The 27,451-nt window shown below is 38.3% G+C and overlaps 2 protein-coding genes and 1 long non-coding RNA gene across 8 annotated transcripts; 2 read left to right on the forward strand and 1 right to left on the reverse strand.

Moving 5' to 3' along the window:
* The first annotated feature begins 984 nt into the window (after nt 1–984).
* LOC132293497 (type I inositol polyphosphate 5-phosphatase 8-like) lies at nt 985–8,192 on the forward strand. Of its 2 annotated transcripts, none has more exons than XM_059791013.1 (11): nt 985–1,294; nt 2,206–2,277; nt 2,398–2,482; nt 2,590–2,673; nt 3,002–3,089; nt 3,722–3,826; nt 4,491–4,971; nt 5,084–5,280; nt 5,557–5,671; nt 5,843–5,991; nt 7,200–8,192. In XM_059791013.1, the coding sequence occupies exons 2-11, from the start codon at nt 2,248–2,250 to the stop codon at nt 7,543–7,545; spliced, it is 1,680 nt and encodes a 559-aa protein (XP_059646996.1). In that variant the 5' UTR covers nt 985–1,294; nt 2,206–2,247; the 3' UTR covers nt 7,546–8,192. The 2 variants fall into 2 exon arrangements, with proteins under 2 accessions (XP_059646996.1, XP_059646997.1); XM_059791014.1 differs by having other exon boundaries at nt 2,246–2,277.
* Nucleotides 8,193–9,671: 1,479 nt separating this feature from the next.
* Nucleotides 9,672–27,389, forward strand: LOC132293499 (uncharacterized). 5 transcript variants are annotated; one of them, XR_009477851.1, is made up of 6 exons: nt 9,672–10,118; nt 10,562–14,436; nt 14,522–14,720; nt 14,838–14,930; nt 24,733–24,874; nt 27,247–27,389. It is a non-coding gene; the product is annotated as an uncharacterized LOC132293499 (long non-coding RNA). The 5 variants fall into 5 exon arrangements; XR_009477850.1 differs by having other exon boundaries at nt 9,673–10,118; nt 10,562–12,844; nt 12,917–14,720; XR_009477848.1 differs by having other exon boundaries at nt 9,681–10,118; nt 10,562–10,774; nt 12,917–14,720.
* LOC132293498 (WAT1-related protein At2g37460-like) lies at nt 24,302–26,851 on the reverse strand. The gene is made up of 7 exons (XM_059791015.1): nt 26,557–26,851; nt 26,378–26,440; nt 26,166–26,282; nt 25,746–25,986; nt 25,504–25,665; nt 24,990–25,141; nt 24,302–24,911 (listed from the first exon to the last, which is right to left on the reverse strand). Exons 1-7 carry the CDS (start codon nt 26,766–26,768, stop codon nt 24,689–24,691), a joined length of 1,170 nt encoding a protein of 389 aa, XP_059646998.1. The 5' UTR covers nt 26,769–26,851; the 3' UTR covers nt 24,302–24,688.
* Nucleotides 27,390–27,451: the final 62 nt, after the last annotated feature.

Consider the following 27,451-nt stretch of genomic DNA (forward strand, 5'->3'; position numbering starts at 1 on the left):
TATTAATTTTTTTTTTAAATTATTATTACAAATTAGTAGTAAAACATAATAATAATTAAGTTTTTTTGTAGGGGCATTGCCCAATTGTCTAGTTGATAGACGCACCTAATTGAACAAATCTTTTTTATTTTTCCTCTTATTTTTAAACCAAATATATAAACTGAAACTCTTCCTTATTTTTTTTTTCCTTTTATTTCCTTTGATTTTCACTCTTCCAATCCAAAGACAATACTTTTACTAGGCTTAACTTTTCAACACAATAATGGATAACTAGGCCTTTTAATTAAAATCCAAAATAAGATTTAGAAATAGCCACCTCTAAATAAGTTAAAGTCTGCTAAATTTAAATTCAATAAAACAAACTAATAATTTAATTTGTTGACAATTTTAAATGTCAATATGAAATATACAAAGGTGTGATAGTGTTATCATAAGTTGGAATTCCCTTCCCTCTAATTCACAATAATTCATAACACTCTAACTATTACTTAGATTTAAGAAAAATAAATAAAAAATTATGAAATATACAAATTCAATGTTCAAATCATATAATATAAAAAAATAATTACAAAGCAAAGTTTAAAAAAGAAAGAAAGAAAGAAAGAAATGAAAATTGGCCAAAAGGGTATGAAAATAAATTTTGCACAAAAATAGCGGCCATTCAAATAGTGTTTGATACCTTTGCTGAAAATTTTAATGAAATGAATTTACAAAGTACAAGCTCATTTAACAAAGCTGGTTAGTATAAAAGCTCGAATTAAATGAAATGAAAATTTCTCTGCAATGCCCAATTGCAGTGTGGCAAACGGTGGACCTATGAAGTCGATACAAGTACGAAAAAGAAGTGTTTCAGTTACATTTTGACTGTATTCTCCGGTTGCCAAAATGACCATAATACCCCCAAACAAGCTAGTATTCCGAGTTGAACGTGCCCTTACTCTCTCTCTCTCTCTCTCTCTCTCTCTCTCTATATCTAACCCCTTCTCTCTCTCTCTCTATATCTACCCCTCTCTCTCTCTTTCTGAGTATGAATGTTATATATAGAGACGAAGCTGACCCTTTTTGCTTTTCCGAGGAACGCCCCCAAACTTCCTCTGCCTCCTCTTCACCACCAACCAACACAAGAAGCCAAATTTACATCACAGTGGCTCTGTTCTCTCTTTCTCTCTCTAAGACTCTCTCACTTTCTCTCTCTACAACAGAATCGAAAAGGAAAGATCGATAAAAGGGAGCTCTTTTCATCCTCAAGAACAGTCTTTCATACCTCACACCTCAAAAACTTTTTTCGACTCATGTAAGTGTATAGTCATGTTAATTTAGCTTGTTTTGGTTTTTTCTGTGTCTCGATTTCATCTAAAATCAGCAATGTCGTTGACCACTTCCCAGAAATACACATCACTGTTTCAAATCTTCTGTTTCATTCATCATTTGTTTGGCCTCCTCTATTTCTGTATATATTCCTCTGTTTTCTTAGAATTTGTTGATTCACAGTACAGAATACAGAGATGGGTCACAAGAAATCATCAAGATCTTGTCATTTTATATCACAATCTTCACTTTCATTGTTGGGTTTTCTATTTTGGATTGAAACTGAGCTTCAAGATCTCATTTTCTGTTTATTTTAACCGTTCTAGATCTTCTGCAAGTACTCTCTTGATTATTATACGTTTTGTTTTTGTTTTTTTTTTTTACGTTTCTGAGCTTTTTATGAACCCAGAAATGTTACTTTTTACAAATGGCATAATTAATAGAGATTTGATCCAACTCTTAAAGATCTTAAAAAGCCCAAATCGTTACATTCTTTTTCATTTAATTGTTCATCCATACACTCTGTCCTCCTCCCTGTAAAGACCCAAATCTAAACTTTCTTCTAAAGCTCTATTCTTCAAGAAAAAGGAACTACCTGTCTTCTCTCTCCTCTCCTCTCTCTCTCTCTATCTCTATATATATATATATATATAATATAGACATGAACATATACATATTATAACAACATTTACTTTTCTTGCATTATGTTTCTTTCCGTGTACTATCCTTCCTCAGAAGCTGTCTCCATTTTTCCAGCAATTGGGTCTTTTTAATTCCCTTTTGTACACCCAATTTTATACTAATTTATTACCATGACAACATATATTTGATTTATCACCTTTTTTATTTTTATTTTCAGACTCAAAATTTTTATTTTATTCGTGTTCACTCTTTCAGCTCCAAATAATCAGAGGTATTTGTTAATTGGTGTTTGCAGCAATGAGAACAGAACGCATGAAGATTTCCAAGGTATGCTACAAATTCATATGCACGTACATACACACTCAGATATATATATATATATATATATATATATATATATATATAGCTATAAACTATAGAGAGATGACAGTGAAACATTTGATACAGTCTTCGTGGCCTAAATTGGTTGTGAGAAAATGGTTAAATATAAAGAGCGGTGCAGATGAATTTCATTCCGATTACATGATGAGAGGTAAGTTTTGTTTCAGCTTTTCAATTTTTCGAATTGTTTCATTTGTTTTTTTGTTTCGGATTCTGAGATTTTGTTTTTGTTTTGGTTTTTGTTTTTGGGCGTATAAGCTATAGTGAATAGAAGAAGTGAGAGAAGGAAGAGTTGCTCGGACGAGGACCGCTACGTTGTCGTACCGGAGGAGGAATTCTCGGGTATGTTTATGTGGATCGGCACAGTTTCATGTTTGGTACTCATTCAGCTATTTCTTCCGTCCACTTGGTACAACTGAGCCGTCGATTGACGGTTTGATTAGATGGTTAGTGATGGGACGTCTAAGGACTCATATTGAATGAGCTTGGTGAGTGGAGGCTACTTTAGGGGGTGGCCCTCTCTCTAGTTAGTTTCCAATTAGGACCACCATGTGTTCCACGTGTACGGTGGTCCTAATCTGTACTTTAACATCTCTAGTTACCCCTATTCGTGATTACTATCAGGATCGACTTCGTCTCTTAACTGAGTTTTGATCTAACTAACAAACAGAAGGGTGGTTGATGCAAGCTAGTGATGGTATTGAACGGTCAAGATTCGAAGCGGATGTGCCAGCTGTCACCGATACACTCAACCTCAGGTAAGGCAAGAGCAATTTCTCACCACAGTTTTTTTTAAGATTAAATATATTTTTTTGGGGGCTAGAAAATTAATGAGTTGTTTGGATAGGAGGATTATATTTTTATTTATTTATTAATTTATTTATATAACATCTTCCAACTGATTGGTCTACTGAGAGTCACGTTAATAGACCTGTTAAAAAAATAAAATTCCTAATGTTATCCATGATAAATTAGCTATAAATTAAATTTTTTTTAGGGGCAAGTAAATTAATAAGTTGTTTGGATGGAAGGATAATTTTTTCACTTATTTATTTATTTTGTCAATGAAAAAAATAAAGATCACTGCTACGCCGGTCTCTACGTGTTGGAGTGTGACCACGTTACCATTCACATATCTTAATTTTAAAATTTTAGTTAATGCAATCCCTTCTCATCACTTTTTATTGACATGAATTCAAAATAAGTTGGATCCCACTACCGATTTAAGTCATATTCCAACTAATTCTTGCTCTAACTTCACTATGTCTTATTATTGAAATATAAACCATCTTAAGCAAGCTTTGGGCATCAATGATTGTGAATTTTTGTTTTGTTATGTTTGGGGTTGGTTATGATGGTAAATGTTTGGTTATGATTGGGGACTTTATAGGATGTTCGTGGGGACATGGAATGTGGGAGGGAAGTCACCCCATGAAGAATTGAACTTGAGGGATTGGCTAAGGACACCTGCCCCAGCTGACATCTATGTTCTTGGGTATGATATCTCTCTCTGTGTCTGTGTATACACACACACACACGTGTGTGTGTTTTGTGTGTGTGTGTAGGTGCTTTTTTTTTTTTTTTTTTTACATACATGTTCTTTTTGCCTTGTCTATCTCTAGTATTCTAAGGCGGGCTAAATGTGTAAAACTGCAAGGTGGACACAATTAATCTTTCCTAGTTTAAACAATCTACCCTCTGTGACTTCTCATAAATTCTGTGTTGTATCTGTCCAGTTTCTTACTGTGTGTATATATATTTATATATTCCAGTATTACAGTAAATTGCTAGTGTCACGCACCACCATAATTGGCGCATGGTAGCGTCCTGGGCAAAACTTAGTTGACTAGACCTTGACATGCCCACCAGCACATCACTAACGTGCACTCAAAACTCTATTTAAGTCCCACCCTTCTTAATTTACTTTTTTGCCCCCAAAGTCCCAAACTTTCTGTGCGCTTTTGAATTTTTAACCAACTGAAATGGTAAAAGAACGCCCCAAGTTCTAGCACGTAATATTGAACCACTCAAAAATGGAAGGTCGGTACTATTGTGATTTCAAAAAGTAGGGATATTTAGGTAAATTTAAAATGTTTGACTCTGTTAGGGGTAATTTGAGTTTTTGAAACTTACCCTTTTCACCTTCTGCTGTGAATCAGGTTTCAGGAAATCGTACCCTTAAATGCAGGCAATGTACTAGGAGCTGAGGACAACGGTCCAGCTGCCAAGTGGCTCTCTCTCATTCGCCGAGCTTTGAACAGCAACCAAAATGACCAAGGTGTTCCAGATTACCACAATAATGCCACTGACCAGTGTGATCAGCATCAACCAAGTCTAAAACCCAGAGTCAGCTTCTCTGATTTGCTCTCATTAGAAAATGATCTTAACCAGAAAGAAGATTTTGACAGATATTTGACTTTGAACTCGAACCCTTGTGAAGAAGGCTCACCGAGTCCTCCTCGAACGTCGGTCAGCCATGGAGCTAGTCCAATGCAGCAGCAATTGTACTGCATGGCAGCTAGTAAGCAGATGGTAGGACTATTTTTATGCGTGTGGGTACGCACTGATCTATATAGGCACATTAGCAATTTGAAGGTCTCATGTGTTGGAAGGGGCATTATGGGATATCTTGGTAATAAGGTATAGCAACATATATACACATATACAATATGTGTTTTAATTGAATTGTTTAGTTTAATTTAAGAGACCAATTGATCATTGTCATTAATTAAATTTTTTTTGGGAATTTTAGGGGTCGATATCTATTAGCATGACATTGCACCAGACAACAATGTGCTTCGTTTGTACCCATTTAGCCTCTGGAGAGAAAGAAGGTGATGAGGTCAGAAGAAATTTGGATGTCGTGGAAATATTGAAGAAAACTAGGTTTTCTCATTCATGTAGAGTACCGGGACAACCAGCTCCTCCTGATAACATTTTGGAACACGAGTGAGTGCTTTAATTTGTAAAGCGCATAATTAAATTATTTGCGCCAGCCTAATTTATTTTTCTACTTTTAAAGAAGGAAAAGTGAAAGAAAAAAAATTATCTTGATTTTGCAAGTTCATTCTTCAAACATAAAAAATTTACATGTAAATGTGGTACCGGAGAACGTTCAACCTTGAAGTTCTTGCGAGGAGCCCTTATAATTATTTACTCTATTCATTATTATGGTCGCATCGATTCTAACTTGGTCTTGTGCTTTTTACTATTCATCTTAAATAGCAAGGTTATATGGCTTGGAGATCTGAATTATCGACTTGCATCTGCTGGTTGTGGGGATAGAACACATGAGCTACTAAAGAAAAACGATTGGCAAGCACTTTTGGAGAAAGATCAGGTGAGACTAATGTGAATTAGTTTAAGTCACTTTTAGAAGGAAAAAAAGCTACTCTTCCACATACAATTATCAGATTAATGTTCCGATCACCAATTCACATTGCATTTGGCATTTAACATGTAAAAACATACTCAAATTGTGAACTTTGTATATGTAAATTGCATTTGGCAGTTGAAGATAGAGCAAAGAGCTGGCCGCGTATTCACGGGGTGGGAAGAAGGAAGAATATATTTTGCACCAACGTACAAATACCTTGCCAATTCTGACCATTATGTTGCCCAAACCTCCACATCTAAAGAGAAGCGACGAACTCCTGCCTGGTAACATTCCATTTCTTTCTTTATTTATTTTTTATATTTGTTTTCTTCTTTGATTGAAATTTCTTTGTTCAAGAAAGGAATAGGATGCTATCATATCCTAGTAATAAAAAAAATTGTTCGAATCTTGCGTAAGTCGTAATGTGCTCTATTGCAGGTTCTTATATCCATTTGTTCATGCATGCACCTAATAACCTATATACGCGCACACACAACCACCAAATAGGTATACCCCAACTAATGCGAAACCTATGGTTGAAAAAGTCATTGTCTTCTTTTCAAAAATAAAAAATTAAGAAATATAGTAATCAAGTCGCCATTCTCATAATCAAGAGTCGCTATGTGCACCGATTTAAGAGATTGAGATCTTCACAGTTCACCCTGGAATAATGAGTTTGACTAATATAGTTGAAAGAGGTTTCCAATATTTTTTAGTATGTTCAATTCACATTTTCCGAGACAAAATTGGTCCACTGAAACTATTACCATTATGTAAAAATTCAGGTGGGAAACCTGAAAACTGTAATTGGAGACAATAATGTAGGAAAATTTTAAATACTGTAAGGCACAGACCATGTACTCCTAGGACAAAATAATTGGTAGATGGACCAATGTCACATGTTAGTATGCTTTTTTTTTTTTTTTAATCAACTTTTGAAAGGTTCCACTTCTTTAAAAATTTCAACGAAAGCAGCGCAGGAGGGATGGAGAAAGAGTTTACCTGGTTTTTGTATTTTTAATCATCTTCCTCACCTGGTTTTCCATTGATTGCGGTATTCTTAAACGACTATTTTAAACTGATAAAATGACAGAGCCGGTTTGTGGGGTTATAGAATTATTCCTTGTATAAAATAACTACCATGGACAAAAGGTACAACCGACCCTGCAATTAATATAATATTACAAAACTTGCAATCACTTGATTATTATTATTTATTTATAATCTTACTCATTATAGTTTTCATAAGGAAACTAATTGTGCAAAACTTTATGTTGATAGGTCAAATGTACTAGAAAATGAGTAACCTTTCTGCCACTAAGATTGGGGCTCTACATTGAAAATGCCTTCGGTTTCATATAAAAAAACAAACTCTACATTGTTTGTTCAGAAAATAGCAAATCTTATATTTTTGGTTTGTTAATCTGTTTCTTCTCAGGGACTACAGTTTCTTCTAATGCATTGTATTGATGGTTTGTTTGGAAAAACACAGGTGTGACAGAATATTATGGAAAGGTGAGGGACTAAAGCAAATGTGGTATGTGAGGGGGGAGTCCAAATTCTCAGACCACAGACCAGTCTATTCACTATTCTCAGTCCAAGTCAATGTGGCCAGCAACAAAAAGCCCAAGCCCATGCCCATTAGCTCTGTCGCCGCTAAACAAACCACAATCAGAGCACCACCACCACCACTTTCATCTCCATGCGTGGCCAAAGTCGAAGCAGAAGAATTCTTGTTCCTAACTAGGGCACAAAGCTGCATAGAAAGCACACCAAGGTTCTCAGTCACAACCCAAAAGCAACTGACCAATAGGAGTATCGCAGCTGTAAAATACTGACATATAATGGGCTGACAAGTGGACACGAGCAACGAGAAGCATCCTCCCTGACACCCAAGTGCAATGTGGGCTGTAATGTTCATGATTGGCCCAACCCAACCCATCCCAACCCATGAGTTTTCAATGTTTTACCTGAAATGGCATCACATGCGCGTGCACCCAAACAGCACGCTTGATGCATGACACGTGGGTTGATCAGGTGACAGTTGAATTCGATGATTATGATGAATGGGGTGGTGGTTAAGCTGGGGATATATATAGTGATTATATATATATACATATAGAGAGAATGAGGATGGATATAGAGAAGTGGCTGCAGATATGTGGGATTTTTGGGTCATGCGTGTTTATACTTTGGGGTCTGAGCTTTTGACTTTTGAGTGAAGAATGAACTTCACAGCTTTTTGCAGAAGAGGGTGTTCACATTTTCTTGGGTATGTGATAGATTAAAAGCAAAGTGTATAACAAAAGGTGAATGACTTTACAGAAAGAGAGTTTTGTTATAGGATTTTGGGGGTATATATAGGAGGTAGTTTATTGGGAGGTTGATATTGGTCATTTTTGTTTGATGTCCACTGTAGCCTCTTGCCAATTTTGTTAATTGTTAATACAATTTGTTTTCTTAAATGGGAATTTTTTGCACTGAATTTGTTTACAAATTCAATCAAATTATTTGGGTTGGTCTTGAAGGTACGTTAGCTTCCAAATTTAATCTGCGGTTTTGTCTAGTGGGTGAAGTTTATAACTTTTCACATTTATTAGTAATATTGAAACTGCGATTTCTGCCCTTGGAGGAGATTTTGATTCTCGAAAAATAGCACATCACTACTAATTTTGCCCGGTGCTTCTCATTCCAATAATTCAATTATAATGCATTTAAAAAAAATTAATGCTGAGCAAGATAAAAAGTTGATGAAGGCATTTTTGCTTTTTTTTTTTAGTCGGATGTATGATTTATATTAATTCCATCATCGTGTAGGCAAAAAAAAGGAAAAAAAAAAAAAACAAAAATTGACAAAAAAAATAAATAATTGAAGAGGTGAAGAGGTGCTTTGACAGCTTTAAGAAGCCAAGAGGGCCACACATTCCATTCATGGTCTGAGGTAGAAGTGGATTGGGCCAATTTGCTTAGGAGATGGGCTGGCCTGTTGAGGGACAGCTCCGAATCACTCTGAAATAAGAATGGGCTTGAGGAGCAAGCTTGATATCTTCCAATATGACTGAACTTCTATTAAAAATAAATAAATAATTAAATAAAAAAAGAGGAAATTTAGTAAGAATGCACTTCAGCATTAGTAAAGATGAAAAAAATGATGATCATGTCATTCGATAACATGTTCAGATTCAATATTTCCTTATTATACAAGACATATTTTTAAAATAGATATTGTATTATCTAATGTTTTATTTGGTTGAAAGGAAAGAAGGGAAGGGAAGGGAACATAGGAAGGAATAAATAATTTGTTTTCGTTTGGCGGAGAAGAGGTAAGGAGAAAAGAGTCATAATTATTCCTTCACAAGTTTTTATCCAGAGGAAAAAAGCAAAGATTTTTTAACAAAACTTTCCTTATAATTAATACTCTCTATTCCTTTCTATAATCTTTTCTCTTAACAAACAAAATAATGTATTATCTCATTATCTTCTCTTCCATCCAACCAAACAAAAAGATAGAACGACACTATTTCTACCATGCAATTTTATTCTCTTATTCTCTACTTTCATGCAATTTTATTCCTTCTTACCAAACGGAATATTAAAAAAATTAGTAATATTAGACAAATATAAACAATTATCGCACTTCAAATCAAACCGAGTCAAGGTGAACCAACTTTTGACATCTTTAAGCTCAAACATTATTGTTTGAGTTCGGCTCGAATATTACTTAGTTGAGCCGAGTTAAGCTCAATAAACAAATTTTAAGTTAAGTTTACAAACTCATTCTCTAACACAAGCCCGAAAATTAAGATTGATAAAGAAAAGCAATAATTGATTCTAAATCAAAGAATCCCTAGTAAGTGAGGTAAGTTCAAAAATTTTAACCAATCTATTTCAAACTTGGCTCATTAAATAAATTTAATATGAATAAACCGAAACTGTGTGTTTTTTTTCATTGACAATAAATAGCACATACCTACTTTTATCTACCGAATATTTGAACCCTCAACTTTCTATATTTTAAAAAAAAAAAAACAAAAAAATATGAACAAACTCAAATTGAACTTTTGATTGAGCTAAACAACTCGTTCATTCTGCAGCACTGCATGGGAGGGTTTCTTTTTAAATATAAGGAGATATTTATGTAAATTCGCCAAACAATGGGAGAGCTCAATAATAATATCTACCCATCTATTTTTAAATGTTTTCACTCATATGGATGATGTTTAACTATGTTTTAGAAATAAACAGACAACGTGCACGGTAAAGATTATGCTTCGCTAACTGATGGCACCATCTTATGAGAACCGTCCGTCAGATCTCGCCGTTGTCCTCATCAGTCATCACAATGGCCGTACATTCTCGCCGGAAAGTTGACATATATCCATCCAATCGAACATCGAACGGTCGTTGAAGTGTAAGTCTGCTTCTCAGGATTCTATATATACATGTCATGAAGATATTTATTCGTTTCGTCACGGTTAGGATTTGATCACCATTATTATTTTTAAGACCATTATTATTAACTCTCACTAATTCTTAGTGTTTATCGAACTAATTTGTGTTTTAAGATTCCGTTTGGTTACTGGGAAAATTTAGTCTTTAAATAATGAAACACTTAGTTTCAACTAAGCTTCTTGGAGTTGAATTGGTTGTGTCTAGTAAAATTTTAAACTGCGACTTATTTTGCTTTCTACATGCTTGCCAGCAACCAAATAAATATTGCAGAAATGAGATATTTGGATAGTCAAAATCTTTACTAATTCAAATAAAGAATAAGAATTACATATTTGTTCCCTAGGGTTTTTATTTATTTATTATTTTTATTTTTATTTTTTTGCCCCTTCTCCTGCCTTACAGATTTTGTGAAAAAAAGAAGCTCCGCATGTTTGGCTTACTATGACGGACTGTTTAACTAAATTGTTATAAAATTTTTACTAAACTATCATAGTGCATTCTTGATGTCCACAAATCCATTTTGAGGGTCCGAGTGAATTCCATTATTTATACTTTTATGGGGACGGAAGTGGAAGGAATCAGATTGCTGAGTAAATAAATAGAACCAGAGACATGGTACGTTTCGAACCCCTTCGTTGAAAATTTAGTTTTGCATATAAGATGAGAATTTGTTTTTTAAGTAACTGCATGTATTTTAAGTATAATGTATCATACATTATTTATATTCTTCATGTTGGTGTTTCTTGTCATAAATTTTGCACGTGAAGATTCTATAGTACTGCTGAATTTCGAATCACCTGTGGGCATGGGGTGCATAGCCCAATTAACAAAGTGTGACGTTGGAACCTTTTTTTTTTGGGTTGCCAACTCCTTTATTGGAACAAAATTTATGAAACAGACTGATGTGGATTTTTATATTTGTCATCTTATTAGTATGTTCTTTTGTATATATATTTTTCCTCCTTTCTATTGTCACTTGACCAGACCTATGGAATATTTTTTTCCCTAAGACCTATGGGATATGACTCATTGCTAATACATATTACGGTGCTAATAAAGGCTCTGAATCATATGAAAGTATCTATGCGTGTACTGTCAGAAAAACCTTAGATTATTGGTGTGACACCATTGCAGCCAAGACTTGGATGCTACTTGCTATGTCATATTGGCGGGGAGTATGTGTGCTTTCTTCCGTGGCTTCGTCTTATTTCCTTAAGTTGGGGCCACACCTCTGCTTCTTGCAAGAAAACTGAGTTGCCCTAGTTAGCTGTTAATTGGAAACGCAAGATTGCCCTTGTACTCAACTTTGTTTTTCTTTTTCATTCGATTGATCCTCACTTTCTTTATGCTGATTATTGACCACGGTTGACTTGTCAAAGCCATAGTAGCACGCACTGACATTTCATTTACATTACATTTGGTAGGAGGGAAGGAAGGAGGGAAGGATTGATGGAGCGAGTCTCCATTTTTTGGTACAAAAGAAAATTGGAGGGAGGGTAAGGATGGACAGATGAGACATTCCTCTTCGCACTATTCTCATCCCTCCATAATTGGATCGAAGAGAGGAGAGAAGAGATGGATAACTATTGGATATAAATTGAAGTGTCCTTTTTACTCTTTATCTATTTTTGTCAAATTATATAATGAGGGCATTGTGATAAATAATTATAAAACTTATCGTTCCCTACCCTCTTACTATCACATCATTCTATTCTTTTCCACTCAACCAAACAACATTTCCTTCCCTAGGAATGTGTTATCCGTTCTTCCTACACTTCTCCCATCCAATTTTCTATCAGTACCGAACAAGCAGTAAAGAGAACAATGGGATAGGAGTTCAATTCTTATAATTGGCTAAAAATAAGCGAGAAGAAGAGCTTGATCTTAGACCATAACACAATTATGAAATGCCCAATTTCCACATATTTCTTCTTGGTAAGCGTTTTGATATGTACAACTATAATATTAGTTTTAGCATTTGTGATATATACATTTATATTATATTGCTAGAGTTACATATCTAAATAGTCTTTATTTATGTGAATGCATAGTTAAATTATTCTACCTACTTAACTTTTACTTTTAGACGCGCAATGTGAGCTAATCAAGTGGCACAAAATTGGTTTTTAGAATTGCCAATTAATGGAACTCTTGATGAATAGTGTGGGCTTGGTTTAGCTGCAAGTTTCAAAATTAATAAACAAGCTCAACTCAACCTTTGTTTTCAGGGTCGTAGAGGAAACGAGCCGAGCATGAGCAACACCTAGCTTTGCTCATATATGCTTATGAATATTGGCCAGAATGTTTATTTAGGATATTATTGCAAGGATGCTAGTCTAATAAGGTTACTTAGGCTAATTAAGTGAACATTGGAGATTGGGTCAAATGGAGAAGAATATATGAAGGGATGACTCAAATGTGAACCCATCAAATGCACACACATCTTACTTCACATAAAATCAACACCAGCACACCATCATCTCTTTTATTTATTGAATTGCTTTTTCCTTCTCATTCTCTCTCTACTTTCCATTTCCTTCCACAATCTTTTGGTCCTCAAAATATGATTCTGCATTTACCTATATTAAAGTTGCTTTGACATTCATCTTTAAATTTTAAGATTCAAAACAGTTGAAGGGATTGGGAACAAAAGAGAAAGTTCTATGTAATCTTGATGGCATGCTTGTAAGTACATTATTTTTATAGGTACTGAGTTTTCATAGTTATTCTAATGTTAATAGTTATTATTTATGATAGTCATTTCAGAACAAAGGTTTTTGGATGTCAAAGGATCCCGGATGTTTAACTGATGGCAAGATATCCTACGAAAATTCCTCCAGAATTGAGCCAAAGCACCCTCATCAGTGGTTCATGGATGGTACTGAAGTAGAGCTATTTCCCAAGAAGAAGGAAGCAGTTGAAGTTTCAAGCCACAATTCATTCTCTGGACTTCTAAATTTAAATGCCTGTCCTTGGGGAAATGCTTCTGGTTTTCATTCAGTTGTTGGTCAACATGGTGAACGGTTATTTGACCCTGAAACTGCAAGGACCATCAACTTTGATGACATAAACATTCCATCAGTTGGCACAAGCAATATCAATATGGAAAAAAGGGAATAAAGGATTCATTTGGGAGTGATTCTTCATTTGGTTTATCTATATCTGATACTCTGGAAGATTCTAGATCAGGAGGTATTAATTATGGTGGGATTGGAAAAGTTAAAGTCAGCCAAGTCTAGGACACTGAGAATTTCATGTCTATGTCAATGGGGAATGCCTTTAGTGGAAGGGATAACAATACTATGTCAATTCCTCAAGCTTATACCAAGGCTGCTGACAATATGATAGCAAGTCTTTCTTTTAACAGGGGGGATGACAATGTCCTATCAATGGATGGCACGTACAACACGGGTGATAATAATTTCATATGATGACAACACCATATTGATGGGCCATACATTCAATGAGAAAGAAAATGACTTATCAATGGGTCTGTCTTTCAGCAAGGGTGATGACAATATCACAACATTGGGTCAAACTTTCTGCAAATATGACAGCAGTATCACAACAATGGATCAAACCTTCAATAAGAATATTGATGGCTCCTACCTTTAGGGAGAACAATAATACTGTATCAATGGGTCAATCTTTCAGCAAGGGTAATAACTTGATCACATCAATTGGTTGACAATACCATATTGATGGGTCACCCCTACAACAAAGTGGATAATACTACCATAACAGTGGGCCACACCTTAAGCAAAATTGAGAACAGTAATTTATCAATGAGCCATTCTTTCAGCTAGGGAGAGACTAATATCATATCCTTTGGTGGCTTTCATGATGATGGTGATATAAATTCTTTGGGACGGCTCATATGCAGTTACGATATGTTGATGGGTCAGGCTTCAGCTCAAAATCAGAAGCATTAACTAAAGAAGGATTGATTAAATCAAACAACTATGCACATTTAAGTGCTGCCCAGATGACAGCCTCTGGAGCTGAACCTGTTTCTAATGAGGATGAGCAAAAAGGGGGCCAAGAAGGTTCCTCCAAACAATTTCCCTTAAAATGTCAGATGTTTGCTGTCAACTGGTATGCTAGATGGTGTTCCTGTGAAGCATATTGCCTGGTCACAGGAGGTAAATCTTACTTTCACGCATTCCTCTTGCAATCCCCTTATCATTTGGTGACACCTGTGGTTGTTCCTATTTTTGGTAGAAGTCACAAAAGGTTCTAGTTATCTGTGGGGCTGTCAATCATGTAAATTTTCTAAGGTCAGTTTGGTATTAAATTCTTGGTTATATGAAGGGAATTTTGAGCCTATTCTGCTGACATGAAGACCAATTATTGGTGTTATAGGCAATCAATGCTTATGAGTTTGAGCATCATGCTGGTTGCAAAACAAAACACCCAAATAATCATATATAATTTGAGAATGGGAAGACTATTTATGGGATTGTTCAGGAGCTCAGGAACACCCCTCAGAATTTGTTATTTGAGGTTATCCAGACCATAACTGGATCTCCCATTAACCAAAAAGCTTTCCGTCTTTGGAAAGGTAATCCAAAATATTTGGTTTAATTAAAATTGAAAGCCCAATGTGTTTTGGTAGTCCTACATCTTTTGTTTTCTCAAAATTGTAATGAATTTGTTCTTTTTACACGTAACTTTTCAGAATCATTCCTAGCCGCTACTCATGAACTTCAGCGTATATACGGAAAAGATGAAGGAAAACAATTGTCATAAAGCTGCTGGTTCAAATTCTAAGGTAGGCTAATTTTTGTTTTGTGCACACAAGTACACATCAGTTTGGCAATATCTTGTTACTTATTAATGGTATTTGCGCAACTGTTTAAGAGGCTGGGCAACTATTAAGGCAAGGGATTGTGGTGGAACTAGGAAATCAACTTTACACCACCCAGGAAAGAACATTAGAAGCTAGTCATCTGTGTACGTTCATATTTTGTTAACTCCTCAAAAATGAAAAATAAGACATTTTTCATTTATTAAATGAAAAATGCTGATAATCACACTTTCTGGTTCTTCTGATTAATCTTTGATCTCTCTTCAAATTATATTCACTTTTGCATACAGCTTATAAAACCTGAACTGTGTATAACTGGATGGATGCCATTTGGTGTCTATAATTTTATTTTATTTGATTTAAACCCTGAATTTTGTTCTGAACTGGTTGAATGCAATCTTTGTTAATTTATTAGGATCATGATTCCCCAATGTAAACCAAATCACATACTCCTTCGTCCCCAAAACAAATGTTCCTTTTGAGGGTTGTTGCAACTCTTAAGGGACATACATTTAATGCATATCATATTTTTATATTCCAAAAGAAACCCTTCAAAGAATTGTGTTGTTAAAAGGACGTATTTATTGTTCCAGAGGAAGTATTAAATTAATATTAATTATAGAAAAGACATATGAAATGAAAATAAGGTTTACCTTCTTTTCTTTGTATTTATCTTCTTTTTTCTCTTTTTTTTTTTGATAAATTTATTTATGTTTTCTCTCTGAAGAACGTTGCATTTTTCTTTATTTCAATCTGTGTACTTCTTATTGTGGTAAGTTGTTCTTTTTTGGTATGAAAGTAATGATCTGCTGTTGATTTTATCCAAGGAAAAAATAGAAACAAAATACGGGTAATGGTCTGCTGTGGACTATTTCTTTTCCAGTTCGTGTTGCCCATGCTTAATAAATCAGTGTACCATTATTTTTAAGTGTAAAGTCTCAATAGGTACTCACACAGTTGGTAGGACCTATTAAGAATGCGTGACCATATTTATTAGTTGTTGACTGTATTCTGATTATTCAAAAGAATTTATGCATTTATAGTTGACTGAAACACCTGGATGATTGAGAAAATTTGAATTATTTTTTATTTTCTTTCTAAAATTTGCTTTGTTCTTCAGTTGTCTAAATTTTTATTGAATTAAGATTTTCAAGTTGTGGGAAATTCAGTACGAAACTAGAGAATGATTATGTTATGGGGTCGATCATTCAGTGCTTTGTGCGTTGAGGGGTAGCAATTGGTTGGATTTGGATTTTGTGTGGCGTTTTCTTGATTTCGTTTTGTTAAACCCCATACTCAGCTAACGTTTCACTGGTTAAGTTGGAACATTGGGTTGTTTAATGCCCAATTTTTGCACAGTGGCTTGGTTTAGTTAAATTCAGTTTAGTTTGGACAATTTGAGATCACGTGACTCCTAAACCAATGAACTGTTAGGACCTCAAATAGTAGGATACTTGTGTAATTATTTTGACATATCACTGTATCAGTACCAGAACAAGAAACTGAAAGGCTTACTCCTGCCTTGGGGAAAAAATCCTCCCCTCACATTTTTGCCTTTAAAAACACCAATTCTTTTTTTTTGATAAGTAAAATTGTATAAGAAAGCGTTCAAGAGGAGAACGTGTCCCAAGAGCTGTACAAGAACCAAGAACAAAAAGAAAATAGAAAACCTAAGGATCCAAAGACGCCAAAAACTCCTTTACAGAAGAACAATCTCTCCCCATACCCCAACTGAAGAGAGAACAAATAATAGAATACTTAAGAGCCCCAATGGGTAACTCCTCCCTAACAAAGGATCTTCTATTGCGTTCGAGGCACCACCAAATGCAAAGGGGAGTCGCCCTCCAAAAGTCGCGAACACAAGTCCCCACCCTTTGCTCCCTCCAAACATCAATAAGACCCCGTGAGGTCCGAGGCATAACCCACTGAATGCCAAAAAGACTCAACATAAGGCTCCAACAATCATGAGCCACTGACAATGCAAGAGAAGGTGGTCCATAGACTCTCCATCGGTCATACACAAACAACACGGATTAACAATGACATGTCTTCACTTCCTCAAGTTGTCCACAGTCAGGATCTTACCCCAAACAGTAGTCCAAGCAAAAAAAGCCACCCTAAGAGGAGCCTTCGAATGCCAAACCGTTTTCCATGGATAAGAGGAGGCCTGAAAACCGGAAAGGCTAAAGAAGAAAGACCGGACTTGAAAAGTCCCCTGTGAAGAAGGCACCCAAGTCAAGAGGTCCGCCCCAGTGCCATCCACCTCCTGTCGATACAGAAGGTCCAATAAGCCAGTGACATCATCTAGCTCCCAATCCTGAAAGGCTCGCCAGAACCGAACATCCCAAGATAACCTACCGCTATTATGGCAATAGCAGTCGGCAACCAAAGCATGGCAATCCACAGCAATCCTGAACAATCTTGGAAATCGTCGACACAATGGACGTTCCTCGCACCAAGGATCCTTCCAAAATCGGGCATTCCGACCTTCCTGAACTCTGAATCTAATATGCTTAGAAAACTCATCCCATCCCTTCCCAATGGAATGCCACACACCCACGCCGAAAGTAGATCTAGCCGATCTAGCAAACCAACCCCCTCTCTCCTCCCCAAACCGACAAGCAACGATCTTGCTCCAAAGTTATGTCTTTCATTCCCAAGCCTCCAAAGCCACTTGCCAAGAAGGGCCCTGCTGAAAGGGGCCAATCTCCGAATCCCAAGGCCTCCTGACTTAAGAGGCTTGCAAACCTGCTTCCACCGAACAAGATGATACTTAAACTCCTCCCCCCCTACCGCCCCAAAGGAAGTTACGTTGAATCATCTCAAGTCTCTTGACAACAGAAGGGGGAATCTGGAATAGAGAAAGTAAATAAGTTGGGAGGCTGGACAAAACACTCTTCACCAGCGTAACTTTTCCTCCCTTCGAAAGATATTGTTTTTTCCACCCAGCCAACCTTCTCTCGAAGCGCTTAATAATCGGGTCCCAGCTTCCCACCCTTCTTGAGGAGACGCCCAAGGGCAAACCCAAATAAGAAATAGGGAAGGAACTCGTCCTACATCTAAGAACAGCTGCAAGAGAAGCCACCTCCTGAACCTCTCCCATAGGGATAAGCACACTCTTGCCCACGTTAATTCTCAACCCAGAAACAGCCTGAAAGCAAACCAGAACACATCTTAGGTATCTCAATTGGGACACCTCGGCCTCATAAAAAACCAAAGTGTCATCCGCGAACAGTAAGTGAGAAATCTCCAATTGATGGACTGCCTCAAGACCAATCTTGAAGCCCCGAATAAGCCCTAAGGTCACAACCCTCCTCATCAGCCTGCTAAGAGCCTCCATAACAATAATGAACAAGAAAGGGGAGAGGGGGTCCCCTTGCTTCAAACCACGAGAACTGCCAAAAAAACCCAGAAGGAGATCCATTAACCAGCACCAAAAATCTGACCCCCTCCATCTCTCTCTGAAGCCCATCCTCTCAAGCAAATAGAACAAGAAGTTCCGGCAAACACGATCATAGGCTTTCTCGATGTCTAGCTTACACAGAACTCCGGGAGCCCCGCTACGAAGCCTAAAATCCACACATTCACTGGCAATAAGAGCGGAATCCAGAATCTGTCTGCCCCCGATAAATGCATTCTGAGACTCTGAAATGACTTCGTCTAAAACCCCACTCAATCTTGAGGCCATGACTTTGGCGATGAGCTTATACAAACACCCAATCAAACTGATAGGTCTAAAGTCCTTAATGTCAGAAGCTCCCCCCTTCTTAGGAATCAAAGCAATAAAAGAAGCATTCAACGATTTTTCGAACTTTCCAGTGGAATGAAACTCATGAAAAGTGCCCATAATCTCCTGTCTGACCACCTCCCAGCTTTCCAGGAGGAAACTCATAGTGAAACCATCCGGACCTGGAGCTTTATCACCATTACAACTCTTTAAGGCCTCCAGGACCTCCTCCTCCGTAAATGATCTCTCCAACCCATCCCTATCCTCCATTGAAATAGAATCGAAATGAAGACCATCAACTCTTGGCCTCCAGCGAAAAGGCTCAGTATACAACCTCTGGTAAAAAGAAACAATCCCCGTTCGCACTTCCTCATCAGAAGCCAACAGTGATCCATCCACTCGGATCTGACCAATATGATTGCCCTTCCTATGGGCATTAGTCGTTCAGTGAAAAAACTTATGGTCTCCTTCTTTTAGCCACAAAGCCCGAGATTTCTGCCGCCACGAGATCTCCTCCATCAACGCAATCTCAGCACATTCAGCCTTACAAGCTGCTCTCCTAATACGTTGAGGCTCCTCAAGACCTCCCGCCGCATCCAATCTATCAAACTCTGCAATATCAGCGATAGTCCTATTTTTCTTCCACTCCAGATTACCGAACACCTCCTTATTCCATTTTTTAAGTTTATCCTTCAGAATACGAAGCTTCCTTGCAAGAATAAAACTCGAAGTTCCCACCACCATGTCCTCCTCCTACTAAGTCCGCACTAAACCCTGAAAATCCGCCGCTCTAAGCCACATGTTTTCAAATCTGAACAAAGTGCGACGAGGACTCAAACCTCCATAATCCAAACCAGAGGAATGTGATCTGATATCACCCTAGCCAACACAACCTGAATTGCATCCAGAAACTGCTCTCCGGAAATCAAATCTATCCAGGCGTGAAAAAGTAGGCATCTCCCTACCACTAGACCAAGTAAAAGCAGCTCCCTCCAAAGGGAGATCAATAAGCTGATGATCATCGATAAACTCCGAAAATAGCCTCAAAGCCGGAGTCCATGAACCACCTGTAGACCTCTCCAACGGGGATCTAATCACATTAAAGTCATCTGCCACACACCATAGAAGAGACCACATCTCGTGAACCCCATAAAGCTCCTCCCATAACACAGGTCTCTCACAGTCATCTACAGGCCAATAGACACCAGAGAAAGCGCAAGGGAAGCCATCTTCTTCCAACACAAATGCACAAGACAAAGAGAAGAGCCCCCTACAAACATCTACTTTATCCATCCATCTCCTATCCCACATTAGAAGAATGCCTCCAGAAGCCCCCACTGAATCCAGCGTCCCCATTCAACGAACTTACTACCCCAAAGACTCTTAACAACTCTATCAGTTATAGAATTAATCTTCGTTTCTTGGAGACACACCAAATGAAACACCCATTTCCTCACAGCCATCTTCACCACCTTTCTCTTGCTCGGGTCATTGAGGCCACAGACATTAAAGGATAAAAGTCGTAGTTTTATGGAAAAACAACAGCTCCCTTCTCCCCCCTACCCTTCCCTCCCTCCTTATCACTCCCTTCTCCTTCTCCCCCACAAGATTCCCCTCAAACTTCACATCACAATAGAGATTACGCACCTCCCTCTCCTCTCTCCAAGAGGGATGAATCTTCTTTCTACTGATCCTCCTTCTAGAAAACTAAATCATCTCCCCTTCTCTCCCCTCCACCGTAGCCTGAAGAATAGCTAAGGCCTGCTCTTGATTGCCTTTACAAGAAACACCCAGCAAATCACTTGTGGCCTCGATGTTATTCAAAACCCAGTCCTTGCCAACGTCTTCACACTCCTTCTGATCAAGGGCACTGGCCATCCCCTCTGGATGAACAACTGCCAGGGGTCAACAAGCCCCAAATCTGAGTAGCTCTCCTCCTCCCACAGGATCATATCCAAGGACCATTCCTGTTCCTCCCGATTCCCATCAACCTCCCCTCTCTCACCCTCCTCAACCACATCCACACAGGTCTCCCAGTCAACAACACTGTCCACCCCACTGTCATGAACCTCAGAAAAAAGGGCTGAATCACACGAAGGCACATCAGTCAGGCGCCTATGTTTCTGTAGTTCCTTCACCAACAAAGAGGCTAATTCCTTATTGAGAATGATACGAATATCCTTTCCCACTCAAACATTCATCAAATCTGGCTCACTAATTTTCTGAGATGGCGCTAGTTCATCCCCCTTAGGAAGACACAAATCCATTTGAGGCTTGACCAGCCCACCCACCTCAAACCCAAACGTAACCATCTGATGAGAAGAAGAGGAAAAATCCGAACAAGAATCCTCCGGCCTTTCACTGGCACGATCCGAACCACCATCCACAAACAAACCGACCGTTCCATCCCTTTCTAACGGTCTAAAAATCCCACACCCCAAATCATCCGTGTCCACAGTCTCATTACCCACCTCAACCACTGGTGAGAGCATCCGTGACTTGCCAACAAGATCATTCCCCACCTCGTTCCTCCTCAACCCACAAGAAGGAGAAGAGAGAGAAGAATGAGAAAAGATGGACCTTCGAGAACAAGGAGGAGGGAACTTACCCGGTTCAGGAGGCACGTTACGGGCGACCTATTTTTGTTTGTCCTTTCTGGACCATCTTCTCCCGGACTTGTTTGACCAACTCGAAACATCATCCTTGATGGAGTCACAACTACGAGGCTCATCCTCACAAAAAGAGCTCGACTGGAGGAACCCAAACCTGTTACCAGACAGCAGATTCTGACAACACGCACCATGCCTGAGCATCTTCGATCTCGGTCCAAAACCCTTCGTCATGTTCGAACTCACAGTAACCCAATTCTCCTTTTCTGCCTGAGACCAGTGTCTCGCATCATCCTTTGGTTGTTTGTGAGAATCGCCTCTAAAAGCCATTCCAGAAGGTGGGCTGGGCTGGGCTGCAACCCATTAATAGAAATAGAAAGGCTTCTATTTGGCCCCAGAAAACGTCTCTAGAAATGAAGTGAGTGGGCTTGGTAAGAGAAGACCGAGAAGAAATAAGGGCTTAAAGATGGGCTTAACCTGTCCAGCCCTGTTCATGCCCGCGAACCTTCAAGTCCAGATCCAGAAGAAGTTGAAACCCAGCCAAATTGGGCGTAAAATGCCTAACCTTGCCACCAGTCCTCAAAGCAACCTGCGCAGGCCTATGTTGGGTATGCCCTTTCGTATCTAGCCCATCAGAAGAGGTATTCAAAATCCCAACCGCCTCACGTGCCAAGTCATGTGTGCCCTTAGCTGGCTTCCACCCACAACGGGGGGGAACCGTTCTCCAACCACGTGTCCCTCTGACCAGGCGCTCCTTCCCACTCGCCTCCGGCGCGTGGAACTGCACTCGTCCTTGACCTTTCTTCCGGTGACTTTGCATAACCTTACTGTAAATCTCCGGTTCACGCCCACCTCTGATATCTGATCTGTGAGACGAACGAGCCCCCCTATCCGTCACCTCCAAAGGATTGAGAACATTAGATCCGGCACGAAACTTGGAAATCGGCTCAAGAGAAAGGGCGATTTCCTTTGTGAGAGAGATGCGAAAGGCTCGCTGACTGCCCTCCACGATAATGGACTCCGGGATCACACCACCTTAATTCACAGTGATGACGATCCTCTCCGTATCGCTTATCTCAAACGCCTCGACGTCCCGGAATCCACCACAAAGATCCCCAACAGCAACGAAGAGTTTCTGGCACCAAGGTGGAGAGGAAGGCCATAAACAATGATTCTCCGGCATTTAAACTTCTTTTTCAACCCAGAGCACCCAACCCTGAAGTACCAGTAGTCAATGAACAACTGTGCATCTCCCCATGTTTTCTTTCCGTAGTCGAGAACCTTCACAGCCTCCATGACCGACGGGAAGCAAAACAGCAAAAGCCCATCGGGCAAAAAAGAAACCCTACGCCAGCCGAAATCGACCAAACCCTCGTAGCCCAATCTTTAATGTTTTCGAGAAACCCCACCTCCCTATCAAATCTCCTAACAAGACATGCCCTAAGCGTACGCTCGCGAGAAGACGTGTTGTGATTGTCCATCGAAAAAACAAAATCACCGGAAGAAGAGAAGCACTCTACTTCGCCTTTCAAATCCAGACAAGGAATACTAGCGACCTCCAGAAAAGACGGCCTCTGACCATCGAGAGCTCTCATGAAAGCAACAAAAACAACCCCGAATCACTGCAAACACCGAAACCAACGGAAAAAGAGAAACGTCAAGGAAAATAACAGAGGATTTCACCGGAGTTTATGACTCCGGTGACTGATCGGAGTAGTGGACTCTGGCCGCATCTCTACTACCAAAAGCTTTAGCCAATTGAATCTACAGGCAATAAGGTTCTTGAATGTTGAATCCCTTTGAAAACACCATTGAAAGGCTGCTAAGCAGTTGGGGTGATGTTTCAAGCCGAATTTGTTAGCTAATTTTTATATGAAGCCATATGATGCTACATCAAAACCTAATAACTTGGATACTTGAACTGCTAACTCTTGTACCTGTCCCTGTTATGAGGTGTTGATAAGTATGGGTTTGTAAATTTTTTTTGCTAGTGCTGAATTGGAAAATTTCAGGAATTCCCATGTCAGGGCTGTTATAAGATGCTGCTCTGAGGCTCGAACTCACACTAATGGCACTAGTGTTCAAGCATTAAACCACTCAATCAGGCAATGGCTCTCTTTTAGGTGTAAAGGATATTTTGGTAATTTTAAGTTTTGCTGGAAATAGGATATACTAGTGGTCCGCGGGTCATACTCCGTTCAAGTTATGGTATTGAGCCTCTTTGTATTGTTTTTTTTTTTTTTTTGTCCCTAATTCTTTGTATGGTCTTTTTTGGTAGATTTATATAAGTTTTACCAGTCAAAATATCAATATGAAGTTATGTTAGAGTTGGGATTACCTGCAGCTGCAAGTTATTTGTTTTTTTGGTAGATTTATATAAGTTCTAGCAGTCAAAATATCAATATGAAGTTATGTTAGAGTTGTGATTACCTTCAGCTGCAAGTTATATGTAAAGTCTATATGTAGTTATGTGATGCTTCCATGCTATTGAAAACAAGTTTTAGTGGAATTTTACAGGACTAGGTGTAATGGCTAAAAGTAACAGTTTCTTCATCAATTTCTATGCTTTTTAAAACTTTTAAAAGGCATAACCAGATCTGTCCTATGGTCCTACCCCTTTTTTGACCTGTAAAGATCGAACTGAACGAGCCCCCAACCTTTCCATCTTCAATTATTCAAGCTCAGCTCTTTCAAGAGTATACCTTGGTTTGTTATGGTTACTGTTGACCACCCAAAACAGTCCCCAAAGTTTTTTTTTTCTTCATTGCCTAATTTAAGCCTCCAGTAACTTACAAAATAAAAAAAATAAGTCTCCAGTAGTTTAAGCCATAGAATACCCATAAATCCACTAGCCTTTAGCCACAGATAATCAATTATAATCAGCCCCCCTCTTTATCACTGGCCCTACATTAACTTGTTGTAACATTGCTAGTGAGAGAGTGGTCCTTATACTGGTCCTGCATCAATTATTCTTTTGTTTAAATTAGCAAATAAAACAAGCGTTACCGAACTGTAATAAGTTGGATGCCTATGTCAGAGAATCTGATTGAGAACTTGCAAATTTTTAGTCAATATTTGGTTGACAAAATGTCTGTCATTTCTAAGATCAAAACAAATTTAGCTTATATCATAATCAATTTGATCATAAGGTGGACTTCAAATTAACAACTCATTGGATTTTGCACCATGACATAATCATTTTCTTGCATCCTATCCGAATTAACGCCCTGTATTTAAAAACTACCAGCAATAAACATCACGTTTTGAAAGAAGGATGCCACAGTAATGTGAGGTCCATTACTGCTTTTGTTTCTTTTAAGTTATGGAAGTGCAGGGAAGTTGATCCCTCATTAGAACTTGAAAGCTACCCTGTCATGTGATTCATTTTAGCATAAATTTGTTTCATCTCTGTTTGCAATTCCTTTGCTAGATGGGTTGACGGTGATGATCTCATGATAAGAATCTTTCTCTCCATTGGTGCCTGCATCCATCGTTTGCTTATCTTGTGTTGCTTGCTCATCAATTGATGGGGATGAGGACTTGTAATCCTTGCTTTTTCCCCAGACAACAAGGTATAGTCCTGCTACTATGACAATGGCGCCAATTACTCTGTAATAATACTGTGTTAGCTAGTTTATTTTCTTTTAGGTGTATGTTTGTGGTTCAGGAGAGAGCTTTTAGAGTTACCTTCCCATGTACAGTTGCTCAGCCAAAATAAAGGAGCTCAAGACAGCTACGATGATCATGCTTAACGGATTGAAAGCAGTAACAAAAACAGGGCCCCTGTCTTTCATTATTACTCCTTGAATGTAATAAGCAAGGCCTGAACAAACTATTCCCTGCATATATACATTTCAAAGCAAAGAGCTGTTCATATACTATATATGGTGAAAGATCTGGTTTTCCATGTTAAGAATTGAAATCTGTCCCTTGTTTGTGGAGAAACATTCTTGTCTATACTAATTTTAGCATTTTAATTTAGGAAGAGAAGATTTCCATGCCCTGGTTTAGTTGAGAAATATCAATTGTCACTCAGTGAACGGATGCCTTAAAGGGATCACTATGATTTGCAGTCTTTAGAATGGAGATGTGTTGATTCAGAGAAATATGACGGGGTGGGGCTTAGGAAAACATCTCAAAATTGGATTGTGATATTTTAGCCGAAATGGTTTGAACAAGTATTCAATCAATTTGTTCTTACACTGTAGAGAGCTGCCAGTAATTTAGTATCCCAGTTTATAGACCAAATGTTGGATTTTCCCCGCTCCATTACTAGTGCCACTATGGCTCCCTCAGCTGTTCCAAAAAAGCATATCCATGCAGTGAGTGAAAGCTCAGCGGGATATGTCTTTAGCGTGATTGCCTACAGAAACAGAACAAAGGTTATTATGATCTAGGAGAGTAATTAATTTTCCATGATTAGGAGTCTATTCAGTTATTTACTTGCAGAACCATGAAGAAAGCCCAGCTGAAGCATCCGACTGTGATCATGAGGGAACCCTTAATTGAATGTTGAAGATTTATACCACCATTTCTGAGTTCATGATTGCTTCTTTCGCGCGTCCAAAACAGCTCTAGAAGTGGGCCTTTTACTAGCGTCATGATCATTGCTCCTGCAACTGTGGCTACAGTTCCGACTATCTTAGCTTGGCTGCGGATGCTGTTGAATTTTACCTTCTCAAGCCTAAGACAAACAAATTGACAATTTTCCAGACAAAAAATAACATATCAGACATGTTTCAGGAAAACCAGTACTTGGTTGTGTGTTTGTGCGGCTGTGTTGAATGTGTTTGACTTTTCACTTCCACCCTTAGAGAAGCTATTATGCTAGAGTGTTGATAAGGTGATGTGCATATTGATCACCTAAAGATGCAAGCCATCAGAAAGGTTATGGCCGGAAGAATGTTGCACATGGCAGCTGCAAATGTTGCTGTGGTGTATTTCATCCCCATGAAGTACAGGTTCTGGTCAATTACTGGTCTGCCAGGTGAGAGATATAGAAGCTGGTTAGATGTTGTTGCATGCTTTCATGAGAGATTACAAGGAAAAATGTGTTTCGTGTTTTAGATAATTACTCCAGTAAGCCGAGCAGCATTACTTTGGCTAAGATTGAGAAAGTCATCCTTGGTCTTATTTTCCTGTTGAGAATTCATTCAGCAGTTGTTAGCACTTCTACCAGAATTATTAAAGAAGAAAATGAGAACAAACAAACAAACACACAAACACACACACACACACACAGTGAGAGAGAGACTTGTCCAGAATGATTGCAAAAGGGGCCATGACAATGGTGGCAATTGCATGGCGGTAGACAACGAATACATAATTGCTCATCCCCTCATTCAGAGCAACCTTAGAAAGGATGTCCATCCCTGCAAGACCAAATTGCAAGAAAACGACAGCAAGGAAAGGCTTCGCCCTATTCAACAGTTTACCTGTATCCTGACTTAATACTTGGTCTCTCATCTCTCACTGCCACTCACTACTTGCTTTCTGGACGACTTCAATGATAGAAGGGAAATATATTCATGAATGAGACTCGCAAGAATTTATAATGGTAGCTATGTCCTTGTTTATAAAAAATTGTTATTATGTCAAGTCCTCTTCAACACACTTTCAAAACTGGGGATCCCACCTGCGCATTAAAACTAAATATTACTTAAGAGCCCTTGGTACTTAAAAGGCCTTGTTACCTAACACAAGACTAGATGTATTTGATCAGTTGAACCTGTTGAGTGCTCCACCTTAAGAAAGCTTTTATTTGCTAAATATTACCACCTTTTTGCTTTATTTGCTACATTTGTTCAACTGATGAATACTGCCTGATGGAGTTGCTTTTTGTTATCTCAAAAAGTTCTTTTAGGAAGCCCTTTTATATTTATGTAGATTGAAATTATTGAAGACCATATAGAGATTCCTTTTAACATATTTAATGCATATGCAGGTTTGGATTACTGTGGCAAATCATTTTAGCCTTTGCATATTCAGCTGCTAGACTTGTGGTCTTGAGCTAAAATAGAGTTGCATCCGAGCCCAGGTCCTCGGTAAGCTTTGTTGACACAAAATAACTTCGTAATTTTTTTTTTTGCTAACAAATGGTTGTAAAAAGACTGTAGCAAGAGTTTTTGTATCATGTTTTCATTAATGCC

This window comes from Cornus florida, unplaced genomic scaffold (genome assembly GCF_030987335.1).
Source record: "Cornus florida cultivar Cherokee Brave unplaced genomic scaffold, ASM3098733v1 CherokeeBrave_3.0.0_Hap2_Chr02, whole genome shotgun sequence".
Classification (NCBI taxonomy): domain Eukaryota; kingdom Viridiplantae; phylum Streptophyta; class Magnoliopsida; order Cornales; family Cornaceae; genus Cornus; species Cornus florida.